The sequence below is a fragment of the Limanda limanda genome, chromosome 22 (assembly GCF_963576545.1).
Source record: "Limanda limanda chromosome 22, fLimLim1.1, whole genome shotgun sequence".
Classification (NCBI taxonomy): domain Eukaryota; kingdom Metazoa; phylum Chordata; class Actinopteri; order Pleuronectiformes; family Pleuronectidae; genus Limanda; species Limanda limanda.
This window is the reverse complement of record NC_083657.1, coordinates 14,907,059-14,931,945: the sequence shown is the minus strand read 5'-3', so window position 1 is coordinate 14,931,945 and position 24,887 is coordinate 14,907,059. Positions and strand designations below refer to the sequence as shown.

At 42.8% G+C, this 24,887-nt stretch overlaps 3 protein-coding genes across 6 annotated transcripts; 2 read left to right on the top strand and 1 right to left on the bottom strand.

Annotated features, from left to right (window-relative positions):
• The first annotated feature begins 152 nt into the window (after window positions 1-152).
• rela (v-rel avian reticuloendotheliosis viral oncogene homolog A) lies at window positions 153-12,988 on the top strand. Of its 3 annotated transcripts, none has more exons than XM_061095898.1 (11): window positions 153-316; window positions 2,030-2,062; window positions 2,324-2,457; window positions 3,588-3,733; window positions 5,563-5,654; window positions 6,326-6,460; window positions 7,188-7,292; window positions 9,693-9,908; window positions 10,005-10,085; window positions 10,568-10,651; window positions 11,049-12,988. In XM_061095898.1, the coding sequence occupies exons 1-11, from the start codon at window positions 310-312 to the stop codon at window positions 11,888-11,890; spliced, it is 1,875 nt and encodes a 624-aa protein (XP_060951881.1). In that variant the 5' UTR covers window positions 153-309; the 3' UTR covers window positions 11,891-12,988. The 3 variants fall into 3 exon arrangements, with proteins under 3 accessions (XP_060951881.1, XP_060951880.1, XP_060951879.1); XM_061095897.1 differs by having other exon boundaries at window positions 2,321-2,457; window positions 11,052-12,988; XM_061095896.1 differs by having other exon boundaries at window positions 2,321-2,457.
• A 2-nt stretch (window positions 12,989-12,990) lies between these two features.
• c22h11orf68 (chromosome 22 C11orf68 homolog) lies at window positions 12,991-14,713 on the bottom strand. 2 transcript variants are annotated; one of them, XM_061095899.1, is made up of 2 exons: window positions 14,649-14,713; window positions 12,991-14,181 (listed from the first exon to the last, which is right to left on the bottom strand). In XM_061095899.1, the coding sequence occupies exon 2, from the start codon at window positions 14,153-14,155 to the stop codon at window positions 13,418-13,420; it is 738 nt and encodes a 245-aa protein (XP_060951882.1). In that variant the 5' UTR covers window positions 14,156-14,181; window positions 14,649-14,713; the 3' UTR covers window positions 12,991-13,417. The 2 variants fall into 2 exon arrangements, with proteins under 2 accessions (XP_060951882.1, XP_060951883.1); XM_061095900.1 differs by having other exon boundaries at window positions 12,991-14,178; window positions 14,649-14,696.
• Window positions 14,714-15,134: 421 nt separating this feature from the next.
• Window positions 15,135-23,870, top strand: drap1 (DR1-associated protein 1 (negative cofactor 2 alpha)). The gene is made up of 7 exons (XM_061066533.1): window positions 15,135-15,309; window positions 15,941-16,013; window positions 16,585-16,678; window positions 18,153-18,278; window positions 20,573-20,663; window positions 20,776-20,864; window positions 22,503-23,870. Exons 1-7 carry the CDS (start codon window positions 15,268-15,270, stop codon window positions 22,687-22,689), a joined length of 702 nt encoding a protein of 233 aa, XP_060922516.1. The 5' UTR covers window positions 15,135-15,267; the 3' UTR covers window positions 22,690-23,870.
• The last annotated feature ends 1,017 nt before the right edge of the window (window positions 23,871-24,887 follow it).

Below are 24,887 nucleotides of genomic sequence, written 5' to 3'. Positions count from 1 at the left end.
TAAAATCCCAAAATGCAATGTTGTGGTTCAGTCATGAGTTTGACTTTGGAAAGAAGCGTATTACGCACAAAACAAACAAACAGCTGCAGCAACAACGTCCCTCGACCAGAAGCTGTCACCGGAACACGTGTGAATGTACCTGCCTGCAGCTTGACTCTTGCACACTGATGTAGGTGGAGCGAAGGAAGCGACGGAACAAGAACTGTGTCAAGAAGTTAGGAGAGTGTGCAGCAACCTGTGGCTGAAAAACCACCGTGTACACAGGGATCGGGACCCCGGGGCCTCGGAGGGAGAAGCGGGATCGCCGCCATGGAGGGTGAGTGGAGCCGCTGGGGGTCGGGCCGGACTGTTTCCTCGCGGAGGGCCGCGGAGGTGAAAGTGTTCCAGGGAGTTGTTTGTCTGCGCTCGGTCCGGGGGAAAGCCCCGCGGAGGAGCCTTCTCCTCCCCGGACACTAGCACACACACCGTCGGGCTGTGATTCACTTCTGCTACTGTTCTCTCGTGTTGTGACAAATCAGATCGTTTCAAATCACACTCACACTCCTCTGTGCGTCACCTGACTGGCTCACCTGGCCCCGCTGAACCACAGGCAGCCGAGATTCAGGCCCTGACGGGTCACTCCACCCCATGGAATACTCCTTTGAAATATGTGTCTATATAAGTATTATCTGTACATTGGGGGGGAACTACGAGTTGTCATTCGCATATTAACATGCTGCGGTCCATTGTGAACAGTTTCTCCGCAATTCGGCTCAAATTTAAGCGGATAACTTTCTTTGGTTTCAATTAAAGATCCTCCGGAGTACGATCGGCCCACGCTGCTTGCAACCGCCCACTTTAGTTTAAGTATAGGTGGAAATTACGCTCTGTTTTTTTCACACACTCTGTGGTGAGATCCGGTCTGTTGTTTTGTACGCCGACATTAAGCGTATGTTGTGACGATTCAAATCGGTCCCTGTGTCAACTTTTTAGTCATATTTACATTTCCCTGTAAACGAAATAATCATTAACTATCATGTTTTTATATTGGCGATGGATGCGTTCAAGCTTTTTAATATCGGACCCCCCAAAACAGATTTACTTTGTTGATACACATGATTAATTCATATCTAGGAGTTGTCGATGTGTTAACATTTTTAAACTACACTAAAAGTCAACAATCCACGAGAGGAACAGGCTCAACAAACTTTTTGAAGCAGTGAAAGTGACTCACAATATGTGTCTCAGATGCACCAGCTGTGTTTTTGATATTAATACTTTCAGTGATGCCACCAAATAGTGGTGATGTAGGATACTTTCACTTTCACCGCATCCAGTCTCAACAAATTGACAGGGCTTTCTTTGAAATATAAAGCTGTGATTGCACACATTACACACTTACTTGTACTTATGCTTTGTTTAATGCCAATATCCATTTTATTCACACGTAAAATCATCAAGTAGTGACTGTTCATATCTGTCACTGCTTGGTCGAAAACTAAGATGCAAAGAAGTTCTTTGGTCTGTGGCCGGGTTGCACGCCTGTTACAGCTTGGAAAGTGTCCTGCTCCTGCTCTCTACAGAACAAGTTCTGCAAGCTGCAGAGGGGAGCTCCAAAGTCTCAGCGCGCTTGTGTCTGTGAATCTCAACGATTCACTAACCGAGAATCTGAAACAAGAGCACTTCCTGCTCTTCCCTCTCAATGAGACGGGAAATCTGACACTGATCTTACAGCCGCTCCGTCTTTGTTTGCTTCACTCTGCCCATTTTTCTTCTTTATGAGCTCTGGCAGGCACTTTTTTAGTGAGTAATTATATTTAGCTGGGAAGCTGCTCGCCGTCCCTTGACCTCTTTGGACGCTGCTTTGTCTCAAAAGACTTCCACCCAGGCCACCACACAAATGACAAACTCTCCCTAAACCACAAATACGCGCTGATGCTGCATTTGGTTTGGCGCCGTGTGCTTGAGTATAAACGGTGTACTGCTATTTCTTCTGAGACTCTAAACTAACAGTGTTGCCCTTGCTTCTCTTGTTTTCTACCCACCACAGTGTATAGATGGGACATGAACACACTCAACCCAGGTAAGAAGCTGTTTCTCGAAATGTGAATCAGTGCTGATACTGCCTGCAGACTTTTCACGTGTAAACATTTCACAACCCCTGTGTACCGATGACCGGCTATGTCCCTGTTGACACACTGACAGAGATAAAGCCATGTAGAGAGGCAGTTCCACAATCTGAAGTGCTTTTGTGTTTTTCGAAAGTGACAACTGCATTTGATTCAGTCAGGTTCTTCTTTTTCCTCTCTTCCTTTCATGCCTGCTGCGTCTGTCCAAACAGCAGGCCCCCTCATAGAGATTATTGAGCAGCCAAAGCCAAGGGGGATGAGGTTCAGGTATAAGTGTGAAGGACGATCAGCCGGCAGCATCCCCGGAGAGAAGAGCAACGACACCACTAAGACTCACCCAGCCATCAAGGTGAGTTCGGACCAAACATTTTACCGCACGTCTTCTGGCTGTGATCTATTTAATGTTGCTCTGCCGACTTAAAATTGCGCATCATCTTCTTTAATGCTAGATTATGTTACTTTTTATTGTTCTGCTTCGACACTTCCATACTTGCCTGCATTGTTTTGGACCTAGAAGCACTAGGGGGTAGGTCAGGGCTGAGTCATCTCTGGCAAGAAAAGAAAGAGCTTTGTTTACCGTGCCCCACCCCTCCACAAAATTTCCTGGAAATTGACGGGTAGCTTTTTGTGTAATCCGGCTAAATAACAGGCAAAAACTTCCTCAGCGGAGGTAATAGTGATTATTTTCAACAATAATAGCAGCAGTTTTCATCATGTGACCAAAGTGTGGAACTAGAGGGGCGCTCAGAGGAGTGCATTACTCCTTCAGGGCTGATAGACCACTCTATAACCATATTGCATATATTGAATAAGTGAAAAATAAAATCCTGGTTCAGCTTCAAAATGTAATCGATTCTTTCTTGGGTCATGTGGAAATCAGTTCTGCAGTTTTTCAGTAATCCAGAAACAAAGAAACAAGTGACAACATCACCCCCTGAGTGGAGATAATGAATAGCACAGAAAGTATTATATTTACTCTAAAATAATCCTTACTTTTATTTTACTATTTCCAAGGCTTAAGAGGAGGCCGGCACAGTTGTGCTGTGGTGAGCCCCATCGCCCCTGGTTCGAATCCCGGTTTACACGTTCTCCCATGTGTCTGTGTGGGTTTTTTTTTTAAAGACAGCAGATGCAGAGATTATTATTCATCAGATAGGTTTACTGAGAGTTGATCCAGATATCTAGAACCCTCCTATAAAAGGACGAATTGACATTTTTCTCTTCATATTGTGTAAGAATCAAACAAATGGCACAACATAAATTAAATTAAAGTAAAAATAACTTTTTGCGCTTTGAAGCATTTGAAACATTCTTGCTTCCTGTTACAAAGCCAAACATGTGAGTTATTCTAAGGGTTTTCATCAGAGGGACTGGTGAGATCAAACCCTTTAACTAGTCTGCTAAAACAAACATCCACCCTTCTTAAGTGCCCTTAAATTTGAATTTTGGACTGAAGTGCGACACAAATTTCTCCCACAGGTGCACAACTACAACGGCCCCTTGCGTGTGCGCATTTCGTTGGTGACAAAGAATGCACCGCACAAGCCTCACCCCCACGAACTGGTCGGGAAGGACTGCAAACATGGCTACTACGAGTCTGACCTGCAGGAGAGACGAATACACAGGTACGTGAAGCGGGTCACTCGATATTTCATGCACTTCAGATACACGCGAGTAAATTCTGCTTGTTGTGACTCCATTTCAGCATTCGCTTCATTTCAGTGTTCACTGTGCTGCCTTGGGGGGGGGGGGGGGACGCATTTCAAACCAGAACAAGGTGGCATTTGTTAGAGACTGGCCTAGAAACAGCCTTCATCATTTGCGGGAGTTGATGTGTGTACTGTCGCCAGCCGCCCCTTGAGTTTGGAGCTGAGTAAAACATTAACAGCGAAAACTAATTAACGACAAGCTCAGTTTCCCTTTGCAGACTCTGCTCTTTGTCAGCGGCTTGTTTTATTCTACATCTTTAAAAAATTTATTAAAAAAAAGTGGCAGCAGCACCGACTGATAAGATCCCTTTTTTAATTATATAACATTTAAACTTATCACTAAATAAATGCACCACTCAGCGGCAGGAGTGAATTTTATATGCCGTCTCTGTTTTTCACGTACAAATATTGATATTTTGATAAATGCTTATTGCAGTGCAGCATGTTAATGGCTCCTGGACTCTACAGTTAGGAGTCTACTGACAGGAGTGTGAATGAGAGATTTACAGCAGACATTGTAGTACATCTGGTCAAATAATAGAATAGAAAATTACACAGGGAAGCCTGATGTCCTCCATAAGGTGTAATAATATTCTGATCATATTTATAAGATAATAGGAGTACTGGCTATTTGGAGACAAGTCTGTGATCAATGTCGATAGCAGGATTGAGGCCTATTTCTTTGTTTGGACACACAGGCATTTTTTAAATGATCTGGAATACAGCCAGTAGGAAGGGAGGCGTTCACTTCCTATAATTACCAGACTGTACAGAACGACAATTCAGTTAAGAACTAACCATGAGCAACCCAATCGTTTTTCAGAAAATTGTGAGCAAGTAAGTCTTGGATCAAGCCAAGAACAGGAGCAGAATTATGGCTCAAGTGTCCTATCTCTCCATGTCAAAGCAGTGTCTCCTATCCATCTTCTGGACTGTGGCAGCTCGCCTGTTCTAATTTGTCCTACCGTAGTTTCATTATGAACCCAATTTGATTGAAAGCTGCAAAGAGAGTGACACAAAATTCCTGGGTGTACCCTTTTATTGGGATCCACACCAAAATGTGTTTGGTTCTTTCCTGATCCATACCACATCCTTCCACCAAGATCCATGTTAATCCATCCAGGAGTTTTTGCACAATACTGCAAACAAACAGACAGAGAAACAAAATGAAAACATGATGTAGCAACAATCAAATGACGGGCAAAAAAACAGATGGTAGTGTAGAAGACTCAGGAAAGTTCACCTTATTTATTTCTATGTCAGTTTTAAAGGTGATTGCCAGCATTCTAAAGCAGTGGTTATTGGCAAAAGGAACAGTCTTAATTTAATTAAGCTTTTAAATAGTTAACAGCCTTATTATAGTAATTGTGGTCTGAAATATCAATTTCTCTGCAGTGCACTCAACGTCAAGTGTTCTTCTACCTCCACCCACTCTCACCTCGATTGTGTGCTGAACTTGGGATGTGGGTAGTGATCCAAAGTGATGATGCTTTATTATCTTTAAATGTGGTTTTTATGGGAGCAGAAATGTCCAAAGTGGAGCTGCATAGAAAATTGAAATGGGGGTTAATGGACCGCACCATGTGTGAAACTGTAAATTGACTATTTACCAACCGTTACGAGTCGAGTCCAGACTATGTTATATCCCATAAAAACCTCATAATATCAGCTACTACAAGTGTTAGAATTAGAGGGCAGGTTTCTGCTGTTGTGGTTTTTGTCTGAGACTTTTTTTTTTCTTTCAGTTTTCAGAACCTGGGCATACAGTGTGTGAAGAAGAAGGATGTGACCGAGGCCATCACTTGCAGGCTGCAGACCAACAATAACCCCTTCAACAGTGAGTAGTCATGTTTCCAGATGAGTGTACAGACCTTAGCACTTTCTCTGATGTTGCACTTTTGGTAGCTGGTGCGCTGAGTGGAGACACTCTCCAACCGTCCCACTCCAATGTAAAGACAAATATTTGGGGCATCCATCTTTATATACAGTTTATGGTCTGCAATAATATTTTTTTGTTGGCCTACTTGCGATGCATAAAATACGGTGGCCGTAAATATTTTTTTTTGGGCCAACATTACGCTGGCTACTGTCCTGAATACATTTGATCAAGCGTGTGTCTTATCTTTACTCTCTCTCTGTCCTCCGGTTTAACACCACATTTGTATGTCAACCTGCACCTAGCAGTATTGTAGCTAGCATGGCTTTATAGCAAAATAGTGCCACAAAGCACCAGAAGCTCAAACTTGATCAGAAAATGTATTAAGATAATATGGCATAGTCTCCACCCAAATATTCACATGTTACACACAAGATAGAGATAAGGCAAAGATAATACTTAACAGAAAAACATCATGGACAGTAACCACAACATCAACAGGAAGTTTAATTTGTTGCTAACCCCCGTCCACTGATACCTAAATACAGACAGAACTGCATGTGACAGGAAGCAGTGCTCTGCCAGACCGATGAGTCATCCTTTCCTTCTCTCTGCTCTTTTCTTGGCTGCAGTTCCCGACGCGAAGGTTTGGGAAGAGGAGTTTGACCTGAATTCAGTGCGGCTCTGCTTCCAGGCCTCCATCACTCTGTCTACAGGGGAGCAGTTTCCTTTGGAGCCTGTAGTGTCCCAGCCCATTTATGACAACAGTGAGTGAGCACACATGTCTGCATATATTGTATATTTAAGTACAGTTGATGCAGGTTTATTTAATTTCACGTATTTTAAATATCCATTTGAGGATAGCTTTGTTTCATCACACATTCATGCAGTATTAAGTTCACACTTCGACTATAGTCAGTATCTCCTGCAATGTTTTATCCCCCTGACACTCTTTATTCCTCTTTGCATCCAAGCTGTTCTTGTCAATCTGAAGATATCTTCATATAATCATTTGTTACTGTGTCCCTTTTATTATTTTTGATTATTATATTATATTTGAATGACTTAAGTTTCTCCACAGTAAGTTTGGAGAATCTTTTTTTTACAACAGGATTTGGGGGGAGAATGTGTTTTAAATCAAATGTGGACATGTGGAAGAAATGTGTTTAGTGTGTATGTGGCATCATGGCCCTGTCTCAGCTCAGGATCTAACACTGATTCAATATGAAACAAAATTCTCACGCAAGTTTGGTTTCACTTTCAAAATGTGACAATTAGTTTTTATATTAAAATCCACTCTACCACAATTATATACGGTAGAATATTTCAAAAATAAAAAACGTTTTGCTTCCCTGTGTTGGAATTAAAATCTAATTGGAAAGGCTCATTGTCAGCCACAGCCCAAATTCCTCTGCATCTAGTAGGTGTCTGGTATTATCCTGTAGCTTTGCTGTTGGCTTATATGTGTTATTTATGCTTTCTTCTGTGTTGCAGGGGCCCCAAACACAGCTGAGCTGAAGATCTGCAGAGTCAACCGCAACTCTGGAAGCTGCAAGGGAGGGGACGAAATCTTTCTGCTGTGTGACAAAGTGCAAAAAGGTACAATAAGTCTGCGCTGTACAATAGTTTTGCATTTCGTCCCCCCCCACATTGTCTGCAACGGTCCCATGTGGCCTTGTTTGTTCATGCAAAACTTAACTTCATTTAACAGAACATAAAAAGAATATCAGAGCTGACTAAGCAGTTCTAAAGCTTGCAAATCAGTCTAATGCATTTAAGGTGTAAACAGTTCACATTAACCCAATATAAAATATGAGTTAATATACTCACGATTCAATGATACAGGTCCAAGAGGTTTCTTGTTGCAGTGTTTCTACAGTATGTTCGTCCAGTGCAGATGATAAAATAGATGCCTCTAACTTACATACGTCATAGTCCAGTGTCCTCATTTACACTGAATAGAATAGAATGAAATAAGAGAGACGTAGGTGAAGGACATAAAGGCTTTGATATAATATAAATTTGTGAGACCCACCTACTAAAAAGAAAGTTTGCCAACTTTCATTTTAGGTCACTGAAAGATAAATCCCTAAATCTAACAATACAAGATGAATCGGCAAGACTTGCTGAGAATCGAAGGATAATAATCACTTGTTTTCTCTCATTGAGTTACACTGAACTCACATGTATGCGTAGAGTTGAATTCAGCTCAAGCTTTCCTTGTTAGCTTTCAATACAATGTTAAAGAGTGCATGGGAAATCAAAAGCACGAAAACCTGCATATAGCTGCTAAATTAGTGTAAAAGAGGTGTAACACGTATAACAGCACCAACTGGTAGAGAACATCTGTTCAATGTAGTTGAGCACGTAGACCCTGCTCAGACCTGTCAGACCTGGTATGAACATCCGTCCTGATTGATCTAATCACAAGTGACCAGCAATAACTACAGGGCTGAATGTGTCCTGTATGCATCTTGAGATCTGATAGCTCACACCACATTTTTGAGGTGGTGTGTGACGCATGTGACAACATTCTCTTCCCTGTGTGAATGAAATTTGGTCCTGACGCACCGGCTACTCATCTGATGTCCTCTGACCCACTACAGTTCCATGATAACTTACCAACAGAGTCACATCAGACTCCTCCTATCATTTGGTCTTTGGGAACAGAAATGACAAATGTTCGTAATTGCATGTAGAGCGAGGAAGTGAGATCCGAGCACAAGTGGTCACAGCAGACTGAGCGCTGTTCAGTTGTGATTGGATCTGTCAGGAAGGATGTTGCCAGGTCTGAACAGGGCGTTAGAGTTCAAATTTAGAGTTCAGCATACAACCTCTTTCAACCTCAAGCTCTTTCCATACAACCAGCTTGAAGCGGTATATTCGGCCACATGTGAGGTTTCATTGTCTGTCTCTGTATATGTTTTGAGAAGTGCAATGCAAAGCAGTCTGTGGAAGGAAAAGCTTTCTTCCTGTATTCAGACGCCCACTTCTCATTTCCTATTTACTAATAAATCAGTAGTGTGTCTCTACTGGAGACTAGAGACTCTCTGGTGATGCTGCACTGCATACAACCGGGTCTCCGCCTGTACGTGCACAGACTGTTAAAACAGCTTTGTAATGTTCTTTGTAAAAGCTGTTTGAACTTTCCCTGCAACTTGTAAACTGAGTTTTACCCTTTTGTAGCCGCTTTCAGGCAATAAGTCCTGAAAGTGTCTGAACAATTGGATCCCGGCATTATCCGGACTTTCACATATTAGGAACACAGAAGGAGATTATCCTGGTCAGCCGCATTCACAACAACAGCGAAATCTCCTGAGGGTTCAATGGAGGGGTGGCGCCTGAGTAGAGTGTGCAGGAGGCAGAACATGATGTGTTATTGCCATTGCAGAGATCAGGCATGTTTGCTTACAGTGTTTTTCTATTCAAAGTGTATGCTCCTTATTTTCATCTTGAGATATTTGAAATCTCTTAATTTTTTTAATTGCATCCGTCACATGTTTTCCTTCTGTAGTCTCACATGACCTCACTCAGACATTATCCAGAATTTCTACTAGGGGGGGGGGGGGGCTGGCTGGCAGGAACCTGAGTTCAGTGCATTTCTGAAAGCAGTTTGATTCTCGGCTTGAGCTGGATACACATTACATCAGTGTGAAGACATTGTGTGAACCTGTGAAATTGAACTACATTCTAAAAATCTTTGGTTCTGACATCTCCAGGAAAATGTCAGGTAGCTACTTTCTTCCGAAGCGGAGCCACCATAACGTCATACTGGTTCTTACTTTACGTTTACCAGTTAAAGCTAATTACAAGGCTTGTAAGCTTTGTGTTGCATAGCAGCAAGAGTGACAGCTCATTCATTCATCATGACTAAAAGCTTTCATTCTCTCTTAATATCCTCAAAGCTCAAACACCTATGTCCGATTTTGATTCTTCTTTCACGCGTTGAGTCCATTCTGAGCTTCTCCTTACATTTCCCGCCTTCTGCTCCCCTCATAGAGGACATCGAGGTGCGTTTCTTCCAGGACTCTTGGGAGGGAAAGGGCACCTTCTCCCAGGCTGACGTCCACAGGCAGGTGGCCATTGTGTTCCGCACACCTCCCTATCGCGACTCTAATCTCAACGAGCCCATCAGAGTGAAGATGCAGCTCCGCCGGCCCTCTGATCGCGAGGTCAGCGAGCCAATGGACTTCCAGTACCTGCCCTCTGACCCAGGTAGGACACACTGTTCTCCTGCTCCTGTGTGATACATTAAGGTGAAACTCTCCAACCCGTGTCTTATAACTCTTTTTTTTTTAATGACTCTTTTAGATGAATACAGACTGACTGAGAAGAGGAAGCGCACAGGAGACATGTTCCAGAGCCTGAAGCTGGGACCCATGTTGTCGAGTGGTATGTTGATGAGATTTGTTCGGTGGCCAAGACGTCAACACAAGGGCATTAACGGAAAAAACACAAATGCAAAAGTGACAAAACCACTACAACACCAAACAACACAACCACAACGAAAGGTTCCGAGAACGGATATTGACAATGAACCGAGCAGAGTTGCTTTCCGTGGCAAAGGGAGCCGTCGTTTATGAAAACCCAGTCAAGCTAGCCGCCACCTAAAACTTGGTGCTCATCTATCCAAGGTGTTAGGGTACAAGTGCGTTCTTCCTGAGGGTGCTCCAAAAATCTCAGCTTGTATAGCTTATATAGTTGTGTTGCCGCTTTTGCATTACTTTTTTTCGTTAATGTGCCTTTGTGAGACGCCTCAGACACCATAGATTTGTTTTCTGTCACTCTGCAATAATATAAAAAGGTAACTGCGTGTGTGTGTGTGTGTGTGTGTGTGTCGCAGTGAGATATAATCATGTCTGTTCAAATTTCAGTGTCCATTCCACAAGACAGACGGCACATAAGCACAGCACGGAGAACAGTCACAGCCAAGCCTCCGTCTATGAACGCACAAGCTGGTGAGTCTGTTGCATCACATGTTGATGCTTCGATCCCTGAGAGGGGTCAAGAGGTCAGCTCTGATTTGAATAGTGATAAAAGTTGATTAAAAGAAGGAGTTAATCGACAGAAAATTAATTGGCAACTATGTTGATAATCGTTTGTTTCTGTCGTTTATCAAGTTAATCTGTACAGTCCCAACTGGACATACTGAACTCCTTTTTAAGTTTTTATGACAACTGAAGGTTAACACAGGTTCTCTTTCATGTGTGGAAGGAGGGGGGGTGAGCTGAGGGGTATTCAGTTGCAATATGAAAATGTACCACTAGATTTCCCTCAATTCTACACACTGAACTTCTAAACTGATGATTTGAATTTGGAACTGAAATTGCTTGTTTGTCTGATGTGTGTATTCAGCAGCTGTAGTGCCATCTGGTGCCAGTGGAGGGAAATCTCAGCCCTCCTACTTATTCAATCAGCCGGGTCAGCTCTTCTCAGTCCAGCCCAAGGTAGAGGCCTCCCCCTCCATCTCAGCTGTGACTACAAGCCAAACATGGAAGATCATGGAGAGCCTGAGCCTGGGCAACCAGCCCAAAGCCACACTAGTGGCCAACTTCTCAATGAACCAGCCACCATCTTCCTCCTCCTCCACGTCTACTACCTCCTCCGCTACCAACCCGGACTACTCAACCGTCAACCTGTCTGATCTGCATGAATTCTTCCCCAACATTTCCTCGGCCATGGCCCAGGAGCCCTCCGCTTCTCTGGGTAGCACTGCGTCCTCGCAGGCCAGCAGCTCCTACACCCTCCAGAGCTCTCATTTCCGTGTGGACGCCCCACTGGATGATGATATCCCAGAGTTCCCTAGCTTTTCTGAAGCTCAGGCCCAAGGCACCCTGGACAGCCTAAACATGGATGACTTTGTGGACCTTCTGAACCCCCGCCTCATGGGTGAGGTTGGAAATTGCACCGCGATGTTGGCTCAGGCTTCATGCCAACAGGCTCCTTCCAGCTCCTCCACTATGGGCCAGAACACTTCTGACCCGGCCAGCAACCCAGGAAGCACTTGGATGAATTACCCCAACAGCATCGTCACCTTGCTCCAGAACGAGGGCTCAATTGTCTCATCCAACAACATCCACCATCAAGTTCCTGTACTGGATGAGTTGGATGAGTTGATGTCCGCTGACGAGGATCGTCTTATTTCCATTCTCAACAGCGAAAGCCATGTTGGGTTTGTGTCAGGACACCCCAGTTAAAGTTTGTCCACGTGATTGTTTTTAACGGACACACTCACATAGACCGTGTGCTGCCCATTTAACCTTGAGAACTTGAGGTCCTTTGCTGTTACCAAACGCATAAAGGAAACAAGGTGGATATGAAGGGCTGGAGCAGACAGAATGTAGCAAACTGCTCACTGTGGATGTGCTTGTTGAAATACCAGTAAAGACTTTTTCAGGTATTCAATGAGCGTGTTTAGCCAGGCTTTATATAATGAAATATTCAGATTTCATTGCCCTTATCAAGCCTATGTTTAGCATCATTCATTAACTGTCTCTGCATGTCTCCACATGATAGTGGAAGATTTACCCACAGTAAAATGTTGGTTTTAACAAGACAATCAGATGCTGCAGGCGTCTGTTTTAATGTTTTCCTGTTTAGGATATTTTCTGTGAAACATGTTAAGCATGTTTTGGGTTTTAAATTTCGCTGTACCTGTAACAACCCTGGTAGCTGTGGTCAGTGTTCATGTGTTGATCACTGTCTTAAAGTGAAATGTGTTTGGTCTGCCTTTTTTTTATTTTTTTAAATACAGCAGCCGGTGTATCCCATTAAGACTTTAATCAAGTTTAGAATCAAGTCTATGCAAATGATGTCGCTTTGTCTTTGAATTAAGTATCTCCATGTAGTGCTTTTGTAACTTAACAGAATGTTTTTTGAAGGTCAGCAGCAGCTGTAACACCACTGTCTCTATACAGATGCCTTTGTTCAGAGTTTTAAGAGTTAAATGAAGGCGTATATATGTAAGTAATTATCCAAAAAGCAACATTGAGTACATGCTTATAGCACAGAAGCTTAAGAGGTTCAAGCTTCAGGCTCTGATCTCACCCGCGGCTCGGCTTCCTCTGCTCTCTCATCAGCTTCTCTAGTTATTTTATGAATATGACGATTTCACAGCTACAGTTCAACTTGCTTTACTCAACAGTTTAATTTGCTTTGTTGCGAAGGCATTAGGCAGCTTTATACTAGTATGATGTAAGCAGGATTGAACTCTGTGCAGTTTTTTTGCTGTCATAAATGAATTCTGTTCAAATCTAAACACATTGTACATGACAATAAAAACAACAGCATATGCATGTGGTTTTGGAAAGAAGTTTTATTTGGCAACTCTGAAAGAAAAAAAATAAATGAGATGTATATTGTCAAAGAAAGAAGTTCTTCATCTGAATTTTCCCCCCTGAACATGTGGGTATAAATCAAGAACTTCTTGAGCCACTCTCGATCAGGTGAGTGTCAGTGTTAGAAACAGAACCACAAGAATACAAATATTCTTACTCATGATTAAAATATATTCAATAAAAAAAGAGACATTTCAGCATGAGTAGACAAAATTGAAATGAGATTTAGTGCCTTTTTTGCAATAAGGAAGAACTTGAGATAAACATTCAACCACTGACTCCAAAGTAAAAATCAGTGTTTTGATAATCCAGCCCATCTCATGGGACCTTCTATGTGCCTCTTCATTTACCTGTCCTGCAAAAGCGAATACTCTTGTCTCGACCGGCTTATGTTACTTTAAGATTGGTGACTTTGTTGGTGATGTGGGAGCGCCTCGGCACGCACTCCAGGTCAAATTTGCTCTCGTAAATGGTTGGGCAGAGCTTCCAGCGGTTTCTCCGGTAGATTCCCAGGTGTGTGTACACGTCTGGCTTGTAGGAGAGGGAGCACTTCACCCCTGAGGCTCGGATGGCAGAGTCCAGCCTTACAACATCGCTCTCATCAGTGAAGTTCTGGTTATAGCAGCATATGACCTGCTGGGGATCTCCCTTGGGATCGAAGGTACTGACTTTCGCACTGGAGATCTTTCCATCCAGGGTTGCTCTGGCTACACACTCCCATGCATTGTCCAACTTAAAACCAGAGTCCAAGTGCATTAGCCACTTGCCTGAGAGGACCTTGTGGTTTAGGGCCAGCTCCTTCACTGCCTCGAAGGAGACAGACCGGCCACTGCTCAACAGTTTATCCCAGCTGTCCTGGAGACCCGTCACATCAGAATCACTGGTGTCGAGGTCCGGGCCCAGCACGGAGATCCATCCCACAGGGGTGCCACCGCCTTCCTCGTCGCCGAATCTGTAAACCTGCGAGGGCCTGTTGGTCTCCAGCCAGCCCTCGAACTCGGACCTGGGGGTTTCACTGCAGTCGAACACAATCCAGGGGTCCAGGTCTGCGGCCATGGACTCGGCGGCGTAGGTATCCGAGGCAAAGGTGGTTTCCACATCGACCGGGACCTCTTCCTCCTCCATGTCGCCGTCAGTGTGGGAAGCTCCTGCTGCAGAAAGGATGGAGTCGTGCGTTAAACCCTGAACCCCACCTGCAGCCTCTTTGCTGGTCCAGAGACCCGGACACAAGTGGACAGCTGCTGTAGCCCGCGGGTGTTCACTAGTGCTACTAGCTAGCATGCTACGTTAGCAACACTTGTTCCACGCCTCACATCTGTCCACCCCAGACTCACTTCCGTATGAAAAAGACTTTTTAACCATTTCCTGTGTGTACCCTCTTCAGTGGACACGCGATAAACCCAAGCAGAAATAAACGTAGTTGTAAGTGTATCTAGTTTCATTGTAGCTAGCAAGCTGGTTAGCCATTGTAGCAATCGTTCATTCTCGTCTTCCTGGATAGCGAATAAACCCCAGCCGACTGATCCAACTAACGTTATAAAACACTGATTTTCTCGAGGACACTTGAAATAATCGTGCATTGATTATAAAATCGTTTTAGTATTAAATTTGTAGCCACCTGCAGATGTTGAAGTTTCTTGTCCAGTGTGGCTCTCTCGCAGATGATAGTCTGGTTCCTTCTGGTCCAAGATCCAAATGACAAAGTCGACTGTGATGTCTGACAATTTCATATCAATTCATGTACATCTGGGTGTTAATTCTGATACGCAATGATAACAAATGCAACTTAGTCTTACTTTTAAAGTTGGATTCTTGCTATAACAATGGTTTTATTTATCAATATAAGCATATGAAGCACTAAATTAAATAATGTAGTTACACGACTCTTGGTCACCGGGGGCCTCGGGGTTATGTACATCCACCGATCATCTATTGGTTCGATATTATTGATTTTATTGTATAGATATCAAATGTCAGTCTCACACTTTTAATCACGATCAACAATACTTTCATTACTTTATATTACTCGTGTGCTCCAACATGACGGCGCTGGGACCCTGCGGACTGACGCGCCAGGCAGGAGGCGACGAGTGACGACGACGTGCTAACGTGTTAGCCGGCTAGCCACCGCTATCTGGTGTGTGTGTGCACAGAGGAGGCGATTTACACATGATATAGAGTAAAAATCCAGAGTATAGTGCGTTTTATTTTAGGTCGGCCTTCCACGCGATCAAACTATGCCCAGCAAAAAGAAGAAATACAACGCCAGATTCCCCCCGGTAAGTTTCAACTTCGCCGAACCGGTGTAAAGATTAGCTGGCGTTAGCAAACTGGTGTGAATACTGCTAAATTCTCCTCCAGCTAGCTTGAGTAGGATTTGGCCTGTGTTCCTGCCTGTGGGGCTAAAAGGTCAGCTAGTAAACACACGAACTTTACCAACAAAATGTAAATTGTGCTATTGAGACGTTACATTTCACGTCAGGACCGACGCTGGTCTTATGTGCTCCCCAGTGTTTACAACGATTCATTAAAGGTGCGCTACGTTAGCTAGCTAGCGACCCCACTCATTAACGTTGTTTTTAGCATGGCAAGCTAAGTGAAACTGAGGGGTATCAGAGCAAATCAGCTGTTTTCTGTTGTAGTCGCACAATGAGCAATACATCCACAGGGCACCTGCAACAGAAGATGGGAGTTAAGGGTTTTAAACGTGCAGGCAGTGGAATACCATTAATGTTCTATACTCAAACTTTCTGTATTGTAACTTGCTAACATGTTCGTGAAAGGGTTTGGGGGGAGAAAGTTGCTTTGAGTCTGTTTAGACCTATAACTGTAAAGCATTGTTGTGTCACCGTATCCCCCTGTATAGACTCATTGTGTACACACATTAAACAAACCCATTTGTCATTACAGGCGAGGATTAAGAAGATTATGCAGACAGATGAAGAAATAGGAAAGGTGGCTGCAGCAGTCCCCGTTATAATTTGTATCCTTCCTGCCAAATATCTCCACAGATCCATGGTCTGGATTGTCTGTGATCATCAGTATGAGTGTTGTGAATGTGTTGGGTGGTGATATGTGGTCTTCATTCATTCATTCATTCATTCATTCATTCATTCCAGGGCTCTCAAAGCAATTGTTTGACTTGAAGCTGAAATATTTGATCAATTGGAATAATTGAAAGCTGTACTTATGTTGTTGTTTTAGAAAGACATCACTTTTTGCTCTTGAAGCTTATGATAGATATTTTAATATAATATATTAACTGATGATTGAAATAACATAAGTCACCCCATCTGACAAATTTATGGATATGCACTCTATAACACTATTTCAAGTAACAGGTATAAGCAGTTCTATAAGTGATATTTTTCATCAACAACATTCATTGTCATTATTGTGTTGCAGTCAGCCTGTTCATGTCTTTCATCATCAGTTGTGAAAGTTTTCAGCCTCAATGCAGCGTCAGTGCAAGCCGGGCCGTGTAAGTTCCATTTTTTTATTGTAATGATGGACACAGATCTGCTGCATCACACTTTCCTTAACTGAGACGTCAGCGAGAGCCCTGGAGCTTTTTTTGGAATCGTTGCTCACAAAGGCCTGTCAAGTCACCCAGTCTAGGAACGCAAAGACGATGACAACGTCACATCTGTAAGTGTCTATACTTCTGTAGTTGTGTGTCTTTCCCTGTACTATTGCACAAATCATTCTCTCTTACAAACCTTTTGTGTGAATTCACGTTGTTGGATCATTATAGGACATTATGGTGAAGTTCTATTCTGATTTTGTATGCATGTAGCTGAAAAGGTGCTATGTCTTTATTTCCTTTTCACACATATTTTTAGGTGCCATATTACACATATAATACATTGCAGTTAAAGCATCACAAGGGCAAAACGTTCTTTGAGGCGAGTGTACAAAATTTCAAACCAGTTTAGCATTTAGATAAATACTGGACCAGTATTTCCAATTTAATTGCTAGATGTTTCTCTAGGTTCAGTAGACGCTCTTGTGTAGACTGAAACCGAGGAGACTGTCGAGGCTGCAACAACTCTAGTCCACTTGGTGGCAATAATGCACCTCTAATTAGGTTTGCCTCCTGCCAATAAACACCAGATAGGAAGAAGCAGCAGAGAGTGAGGGCCACACATACACACGAATGTAGCAGTAACGAACCTTCCCCTCCCCTTGACTTCCAATCTTTACGAGCGAGGGGGGGGGGGTTGTATTTGCTTCCTGTGGCGGAGAAAATCCACAGCAAGGTTTCATGTGGAGTTGAACTTTGGTGAACTTTCATTCATGATATTTGCATGCATTTGTGTATGTGTGACTGTGCCCTGGAGCAGCAATACAATCCCTCGACACTGAGTGACACACAATGTTTTATTTGTCAAAACAAACCGTGAAACTTAGTTGGCGTGATATCAGAAATGTTGCAGGAACTTTTTTTGTTATCTTTGAGATTATGTCTGACACATCATGTGCTGTATGTGTTCCCAGTGCTTCTGCTTAAAGCTGGTCTCCCTCATGTTGCCTCTCAGAAACTTTCACACAACTCATCAGACACTAGTGATTGTGACGGTCCTTAAAAAGTACATAGAATAATGTTAATCATGTCATTTTGCTTATTACTAATAAAATACAAGTTAGATTTAGTGCTGTGATGCCGTCGGCAACTGGTCATAATAAAATTGGTTCAGCCAGTTCATATAGAACCCGCCCTGTATAAGGTCTTAAACTGAGACAGAATAAAACAGAACCTTAGAGTTTTCAAACTGTTAGAAAAATTCTCAGTTTAATGGGCTGAAAAACTCAAAAGTATTGTGGAGATCACATGTCAACGTATCAGAAGTGACTTATTAGTGTTAATTTAGAATCAGAAGTGTGGATGTAGCCTTAGATAATACTGCTAAACTGCCTCATCAAATCCCTTGTGCTGTATCTGAAAGTATTTATGGCCAAGAGTGAGATGATAGTGTTACTCGTTCAAGTTGCTGTAATGAATATTTAATTTTATCGCCTTTTCAATTTGGTATGAGGCGGACATTTTGCTGACTGAATGTGTTTTGACTTTGTAGAGAAGGCAGAGGTCTGACTGAACAGTGTGTGCTTGTGTTATTCACAGAAAACAGTGTATTGAACTGGAGCAACAGTTTGATTTCCTGAAAGACCTGGTGGCAACAGTGCCAGACATGCAGGGCGAGGGGGAAGAGAACCACTCGGAGGGGGGAGGAGAAAAGGTTTCCCGCAGGTATCTCTCTCTCTCTCTCTCTCTCTCTCTCTCTCTCTCTCTCTCTCTCTCTCTCTCTCTCTCTCTCTCTCTATCTCTCACTACCTCTCACACACTAACACTCACATTTATTAACTATTATTTAAGCTATTTGTAAGGTCATGTTAACATTTGCAGGGTACGTTTCATTTTACAGTCGGAGGAGAGACCATGCGAGCCATGACAAATTGAATGAAAGGCTGGAGCTCCCACTGCTCCAATTCTTTCGTTGGTCCTGTTAAACCTTATTTTATCATAAAAAATGATTTGTTATGATGATGGGCTTTTTTAATTAATAAATTCCGTTTTTTACAAAGTATTTAATCTGCACTTTTTAATAGCCATAGCCCCCAGTGTGCCCATGCCTTGCCTCTCATTAAAGCTGTATACAGACATGCACTGAACTCTGCAGAGTGTAACTTTTTTCTCTGGAGGGGCTGTATGTGTGAACAGAAATGTCTGAATGCAAGAGCAATACACTCTGTCTGGCCAGTCCCCAAACTATAAAGTCCACAGAAAGTGCAGAGGAGCCGATGTGAGAACACAGCACAGGACTCACCGCTAGGAGGGGTGTGCTGATGACAATTCTAACTCACAACAGAAGCAAAAATGAAAGAAACTAAAAGAAAACAAATATCTTTGCATGAAAAACCGTTGCCATACACTTGGAAGACACTGACAAAGATGTCAAAAAAGCTTTTGTTGATAAGAGCTGAGGTGGATGTCCTACCTCTGCCTGTTGCACCCCCCCCTCGCCTAAATCCTCTGAGGATTTCAGTGTTGTTGTGTCTGAGCAGAGAATCTCCTGCTTAGTTGTGCACTTGGGAAATGCCACCTCCTCAGAAAGTCTGGTCCCAACTCTCCAGACATCCTACAGAGGTCATGTCTGAGAACTTCCTAAGAGTTCTGCGTTTCAACTCAAACTTAACCCTTACCTTAAAGAATGTCTTCACCTTAAAATGTTATAACTTACGTAATGAGGACTTGAGTTTTGTCCCCATAAAGAAGCAATTCTCCATACTATGACTGTTTAGAATTATGTCGCCACAAAATGAGTAATACCTGGACCCCACACACACATGGGACTACCAGTCAAATACGATACTGCTCAGATCTTCATGTGCCATACAGAGTCACTGTATCTTTATGCTGCTAAGTTTGACCTATTAACCTGGTTTATCACTTGATTAATCAATTTGTCATTCTGTCGTCTCTGATGGGTTCATGCACCCAAACTATTACATTTCAAAGTAATGAATCCCAAACAGGAGAGCCATCTTTACATGCACTCAAAGCCAGTTACCTCTTCCTGAAACAGCTTATCCTGGAAAATGAAATTTATACAAGTATTGTTAGTCATCTTTGCACTCTTCCCCTATTACCTTTTCCCAGTTTGTTTTCTTACGCAAGACTAACAACAGCAAAAAAGAAAAGAAAGGGCACATTTATTCATCTTCACAGAGCGAGAACTAATTACTGAGGATTGTAGAGAAGAGAAGGCAGTATTGACTGTCAAATCATACATCGCCATTGCTGCTAAATTGAAGCAGAGAGTCTGGCAGAGAATCACACACAAAATAAATGAGCAAAAGAACTCTTCTTCTCACTAAACAGTGTGGCCGATTCGATTCACATTAATTTAAAGTGGTTGCAAGCTGCTAATATTGAGATGTTTCGCCTCTGCTTTGAGGATGAGGCTTGTGGAGTCACAGCATCTTTTGATTATAAATGGCTCAAACGAATTTCCATCAGCAGTGTTGGTCACATTATTCTCTGCTTTGAAATTATCTCCAGTGATTTTAATGTTCCATTTTGGCATTAACTGTCTTGCAGATTTATGCTGCGAATTGACTTTCTCATTTTTAATTAGTTTTATGAGATGTTGAAAGATGTGTAGCTGTGGTGCTTTGTGACAAATTACATGTAAACACATATATAAATATAAAAATGGGTATTTATACCCAAAATATTAATGTGTGCAGTATTGATTCACAATCAACAGGGAAATTGAACAGTGTTACTGAATGCAAACTGTTCTAAAGTAAAAAATGTGTGATAAGTTTCCTTGTGTGAGCCATTTTTCAGACTGGCTAGTCCTTTACAAATGGCAGTCCTTTCCTCCTTACTCTGGTCTGCACAGATCATGAAATTTAGGTAGAATCGTCTAGCACAGCCATTAATCAGATGTCTCCAAATGTTCTTTCCACTTTTTAAAAGCGTATTACCTTCATGTGACGTTATATAACTTTTCTAAAAATGTTTTATTTGACTCCCAGGGGTCGAAAACCAGGAACTGGACGCAAGAATGGAGGGGTCGGCTCCAAAGGCAAGGACAAGAAGTTGTCGGGCACCGAGTCAGAACAAGAGGTGGGAGCTGCGTCTGCATGCCAATAACTATCTGCCAGAGGCCAATAACTATCTGTAGCTTGCAAGATTTGTGGAGAGGTGGCTCATGTTGTGTTCCTCGTGATCGCTGTAGGATGACTCTGAAGACACCGAGACGGACGGGGACGAGGAGGACGGCTCTCAGTCCAGCACAAATCTACAGGCTGCAGCCAGGTTCAACAGGTAGGGACACAGATCGCCTGGGTTACTATGATACTGTGTAAAAAAAACTGCATCCAAGACATCTGGACAACAGCAAGCATCGGCATCAGCATGTGCGTCTTTGTAATTGTCTTCTCAGGCTGAATACCCTGAGAGGGGCTTGGGTATTTGCATGTCTAGTCTGTATCTTGTGAAAATTAGGAGACATTTGTTTGTTCATTGACTTTTCATAAATTTTGAATAAACAGAACAAACATTCGTGACCTCAATTAACACTTAACAAACATCACGTGACTAATTCAGGAAAAGATAACTAAGTAGCCCTTAGTAGGGCGCATACCTCAAGGCCCAACAGTCCCAGTGTTTTTAAATTGACATTCGAGCTAGCTCCTGCTAACGCTACACTACCAGAAATTACTTTGCTCAAAAAACTGTACTTGCCAGTGTTAATACAGCACAACTGACGTTTTAGAGTGGTGAAGAAGTGTTTTCTGAGAAAAGGAAACTGCAGTTTTATCTGAGCCAAATTAATATACTGGATTGGTAGATGTTTACCTGTAGATTTGCATACTCACAATTTTCGGCTGTATCGGAGGCATTTCTGATATCGGAATATCTAAGATTCATTATTAAGCTGTCAATACTTTTTTCAGCCAATTCTATTAAAGATGAATTGTCTGAAATATTAAAAAGTGGCCACAGCCCAGTGTGACTACTTCTGTCATGTCTGAACTGGTCCACATTTAACAGCTTTTCTATCATGACACTGGGATAAGCAAACATTAGCTGACTAATGATGATCATTTGATTATCAAATAGTTGGCAATTAATTGTCTATGAATAGACTTATCCCCATTTGTCTTTAAAGAGACAGTCCACCACCACTTCGGCCTCCAGGGACCATCTCAAGGTTGTGGTGAAGCTCAAACAGTAGCACAAGGAGAGAGAGGAGTCATCAAGTCATTGAAGATGTTCAGTGTTAAGGAACACAGCAATGTCAGCCTAACATTAGCTAACATTAGCCACCATATGCTACTCTTCACACCCTGCCAAGACCCCTGTGAATTGTGTCCTTTGACTTGTCATTGGTGAGAAGATGAATGTGTGATTCCTTCTCTCAGCTTCACTTTCACAGCAGCATATGATTAAACACTGACATGATTTATTAGCTGTATTATAGAAAGTGTGGCAACTAGAAGCCCACTGCTTCTATGATGCATTTAAAAATTGTGCTACACATGTTTCCATGGAAAAATGCTATTTCCACATTAAGCATTGCACAAAGGTACGGCACGTAAAGGCCACTCAGAGGGAAAAGAGTTTCTGAGATTGTGAGAATAAAGTTGATATATTTCAAGAAAGTCATACGTTGAGGATATGTGCAATGTTTGGACTGTGGTAAAGCAGCTTTGTGAAGAGCCCAAAAAACACAAACTGTTTGGTCTATTGATCGGTTGATAGAGACGAAGCCAAACTTGTATAGTATTATATATAAAGGTTTAGTACTAACTATATATAATTGAGTTAGTGTTATGGAGTGTAAAACAGGGAACCTTGAGACCTTACAATAATGTCAGACCGCAGAAGATTGTGTTTAATGATGTGTGCTTTGTGATGCTACATCCCTGATCTCTCACACGTCTGCCTGTGCCCCCGCAGCTCCGACGCGCCCCCCCAGTACATGCACACGGGCGACACGGTCTCAGCAGGCAGCATGGCACCAGCACAGCCCCAGGGCACCATGGCCTTCGCCCCACACCCCTCCATGATGAGCGTCGCACTGCCTCCGCCAGCCCCGGCGCCGCACAAACACGAGGACGACGACGATGAAGACTATGACTCTTAGCTCCCTCTTCCCACCTCCTCCACCAATCATTCTCACACACACAAACACACACACTTTCAGCTTTATTTTCTATCTCTTGCGTTGTTGTTGCGGCGGGTGCTCTAAACAGAGGAGGGAAAGACTCTTCATCACAGCCTGCTGGCAGAAAAAACCTCTGGACAGCCGGCTGAAAGAGACTCCGCCACAGGAAACAGAAAACTGGTTGTATATTATGTGTTTTAATTTTCTTTAAAAAAAAAAAAAAGGGTTTTATTTTATTGTAGAGGAGAGTTCAACAAGGATGTTTTTTAACACGTCAGTCGTTCTATTTTGATTATTAAAAATGGCAGTCGTCGCTGTTTTCGCCATGAGCCCCCGGCAGACAGGATAGGTGTGGTTTGTGTTGCCTTGTATCTTTTTCTTTTGGCACTTTCCTTTCTACCTTGATCCTCTGTAATAGACATGATGAAGGGAACGTATCAGTCATCATGCAATCCCTCAGGTTGGCTTCAAAGAAAATAAATCAGCAATTGGTTGTTAAAGCCTGAAATACAGCCTTTAATAATCATGCAAAGGCAAATAATAGATAGGTATTCAGGACAAGAGCTTATACAGTTTGTGGAAGGTGATCAGCACTTGTCGAAGGGAAAAGGTCATAGTCTATATATTATATTATCGATTGGCTATGAATAACTAATGTTCGGGCTTTTCATCAACAAGTCAGTTAAATTATCAAACTAACATAAACGAGGACGCAGGTGTATTTTTGCTATAGTTTAGCAAGCCGCAGCTTTTTTTGAATTAGTTTCTATTTTTAATTCATGCTTTTTATCAAGAGGACTGTAAACGTTCACAGCCCTGGAGATGACCATATCAGCTGGTTAATGATTTACATTGTTGTTTTTGATGCTGTCAGGCATTTCGAGCTCCTGTATTGTTTTATACGATCATTAAATTCCCCCTGAATCGCCCATCAGAAGAATCAAGAACCATGACTTTGTTTTTAAAGTTGTTCGTCCCCTCTTAATTTCTCCTCTGGCCACCCCTCCAGTCATTTTCTCCTTTATCTTAGATTGTTTTAGATGTAAAGCAGAGACGGGGCTCCCATTTATATGTCGGTCTCAGTATGAAATGTTTCCAAATAGACATGGACACTGTATTGTAAACTTTTAACATTCTTTTTATTTTGTATGGGTGAAATAAAGTTCATATTTCAATTTAAATAAAAGGTTTTCTTGTGTTTTCCATGTCAGGGAGATGAGGAGCCTGAAATATTTCCTCATGTCACGCAAATCAGCAACAGCGTTCACCTTCAGACGCAGCTTTTTGTTCAGCAGATGGAGGAACAGCACACGACTTCTGCTGTATCTTTACCCCAAATTCTTCAGAGTGGCTTCCCTTTTGATTTGCAATTGCACATGTTTAAGAAAACATCCCTGTTTCCTGACTGAGTGCTGTAGCTTCGTCTCCTTTTGGTATTTTTACTTTGTGTGTGTTGCAATGTTGAAAAGTTTCCCCGCGGACGCATCTTGTGTTGATTTATCGGCCAATGACTCATGCAACCTGAAAGACAAGAGCTGTTTGTCCTCGGTCTCCTGCTGGCAGTCGAATCAGATAAGCACAAGACTGCAGGTTTCTGAAAAGGTGATTGTTACCATCACTGGCACACACACACACACACACAAACACCCTGCTCCACTTGTCCTTGAGTCTATGTGTTTGTCCAGCCTCCTGGCTCCTCCTCCTGCCCTCTTTACTTTTTTTTTTATTTTTTAAAACTCACTTTTTTGCCGTGTAAATGCAGCCGCACCTTCCACCCCCACCCGACTCACCAAGCAACACACAGCCAGGGCCGCATAAACAACTGCATCCTTCCTGCACAAGCGTTGACTCAGCGGACTGGGAGGAGGGTGGAGTTTGATTTGATTGTGTGTGTGTGTGTGTGTATGGGGGGGGGGGGGGGGGGGGTTTGACTTTAGGAGGTCGGTGTCCAAACAAGCGGCAGCCATGGTGCAGGGAAGCAGGGGAGGGGAAGGAGAGCGATCAAAGGGCCGGCGGGAGGAAGCACACTGTTTCCACACAGCAGCCGGCGGGGGCCAGAGGTGGCCCTGTGATTCCCAGCCCCTCCCTCCGTGAAGCCACCCAGTTGCTGTGCGCTGGCTGCTCTGCTACTTTCGAAAAACATGGGAAAATGTTGCAAAAAGAGGAATTCCCCAACC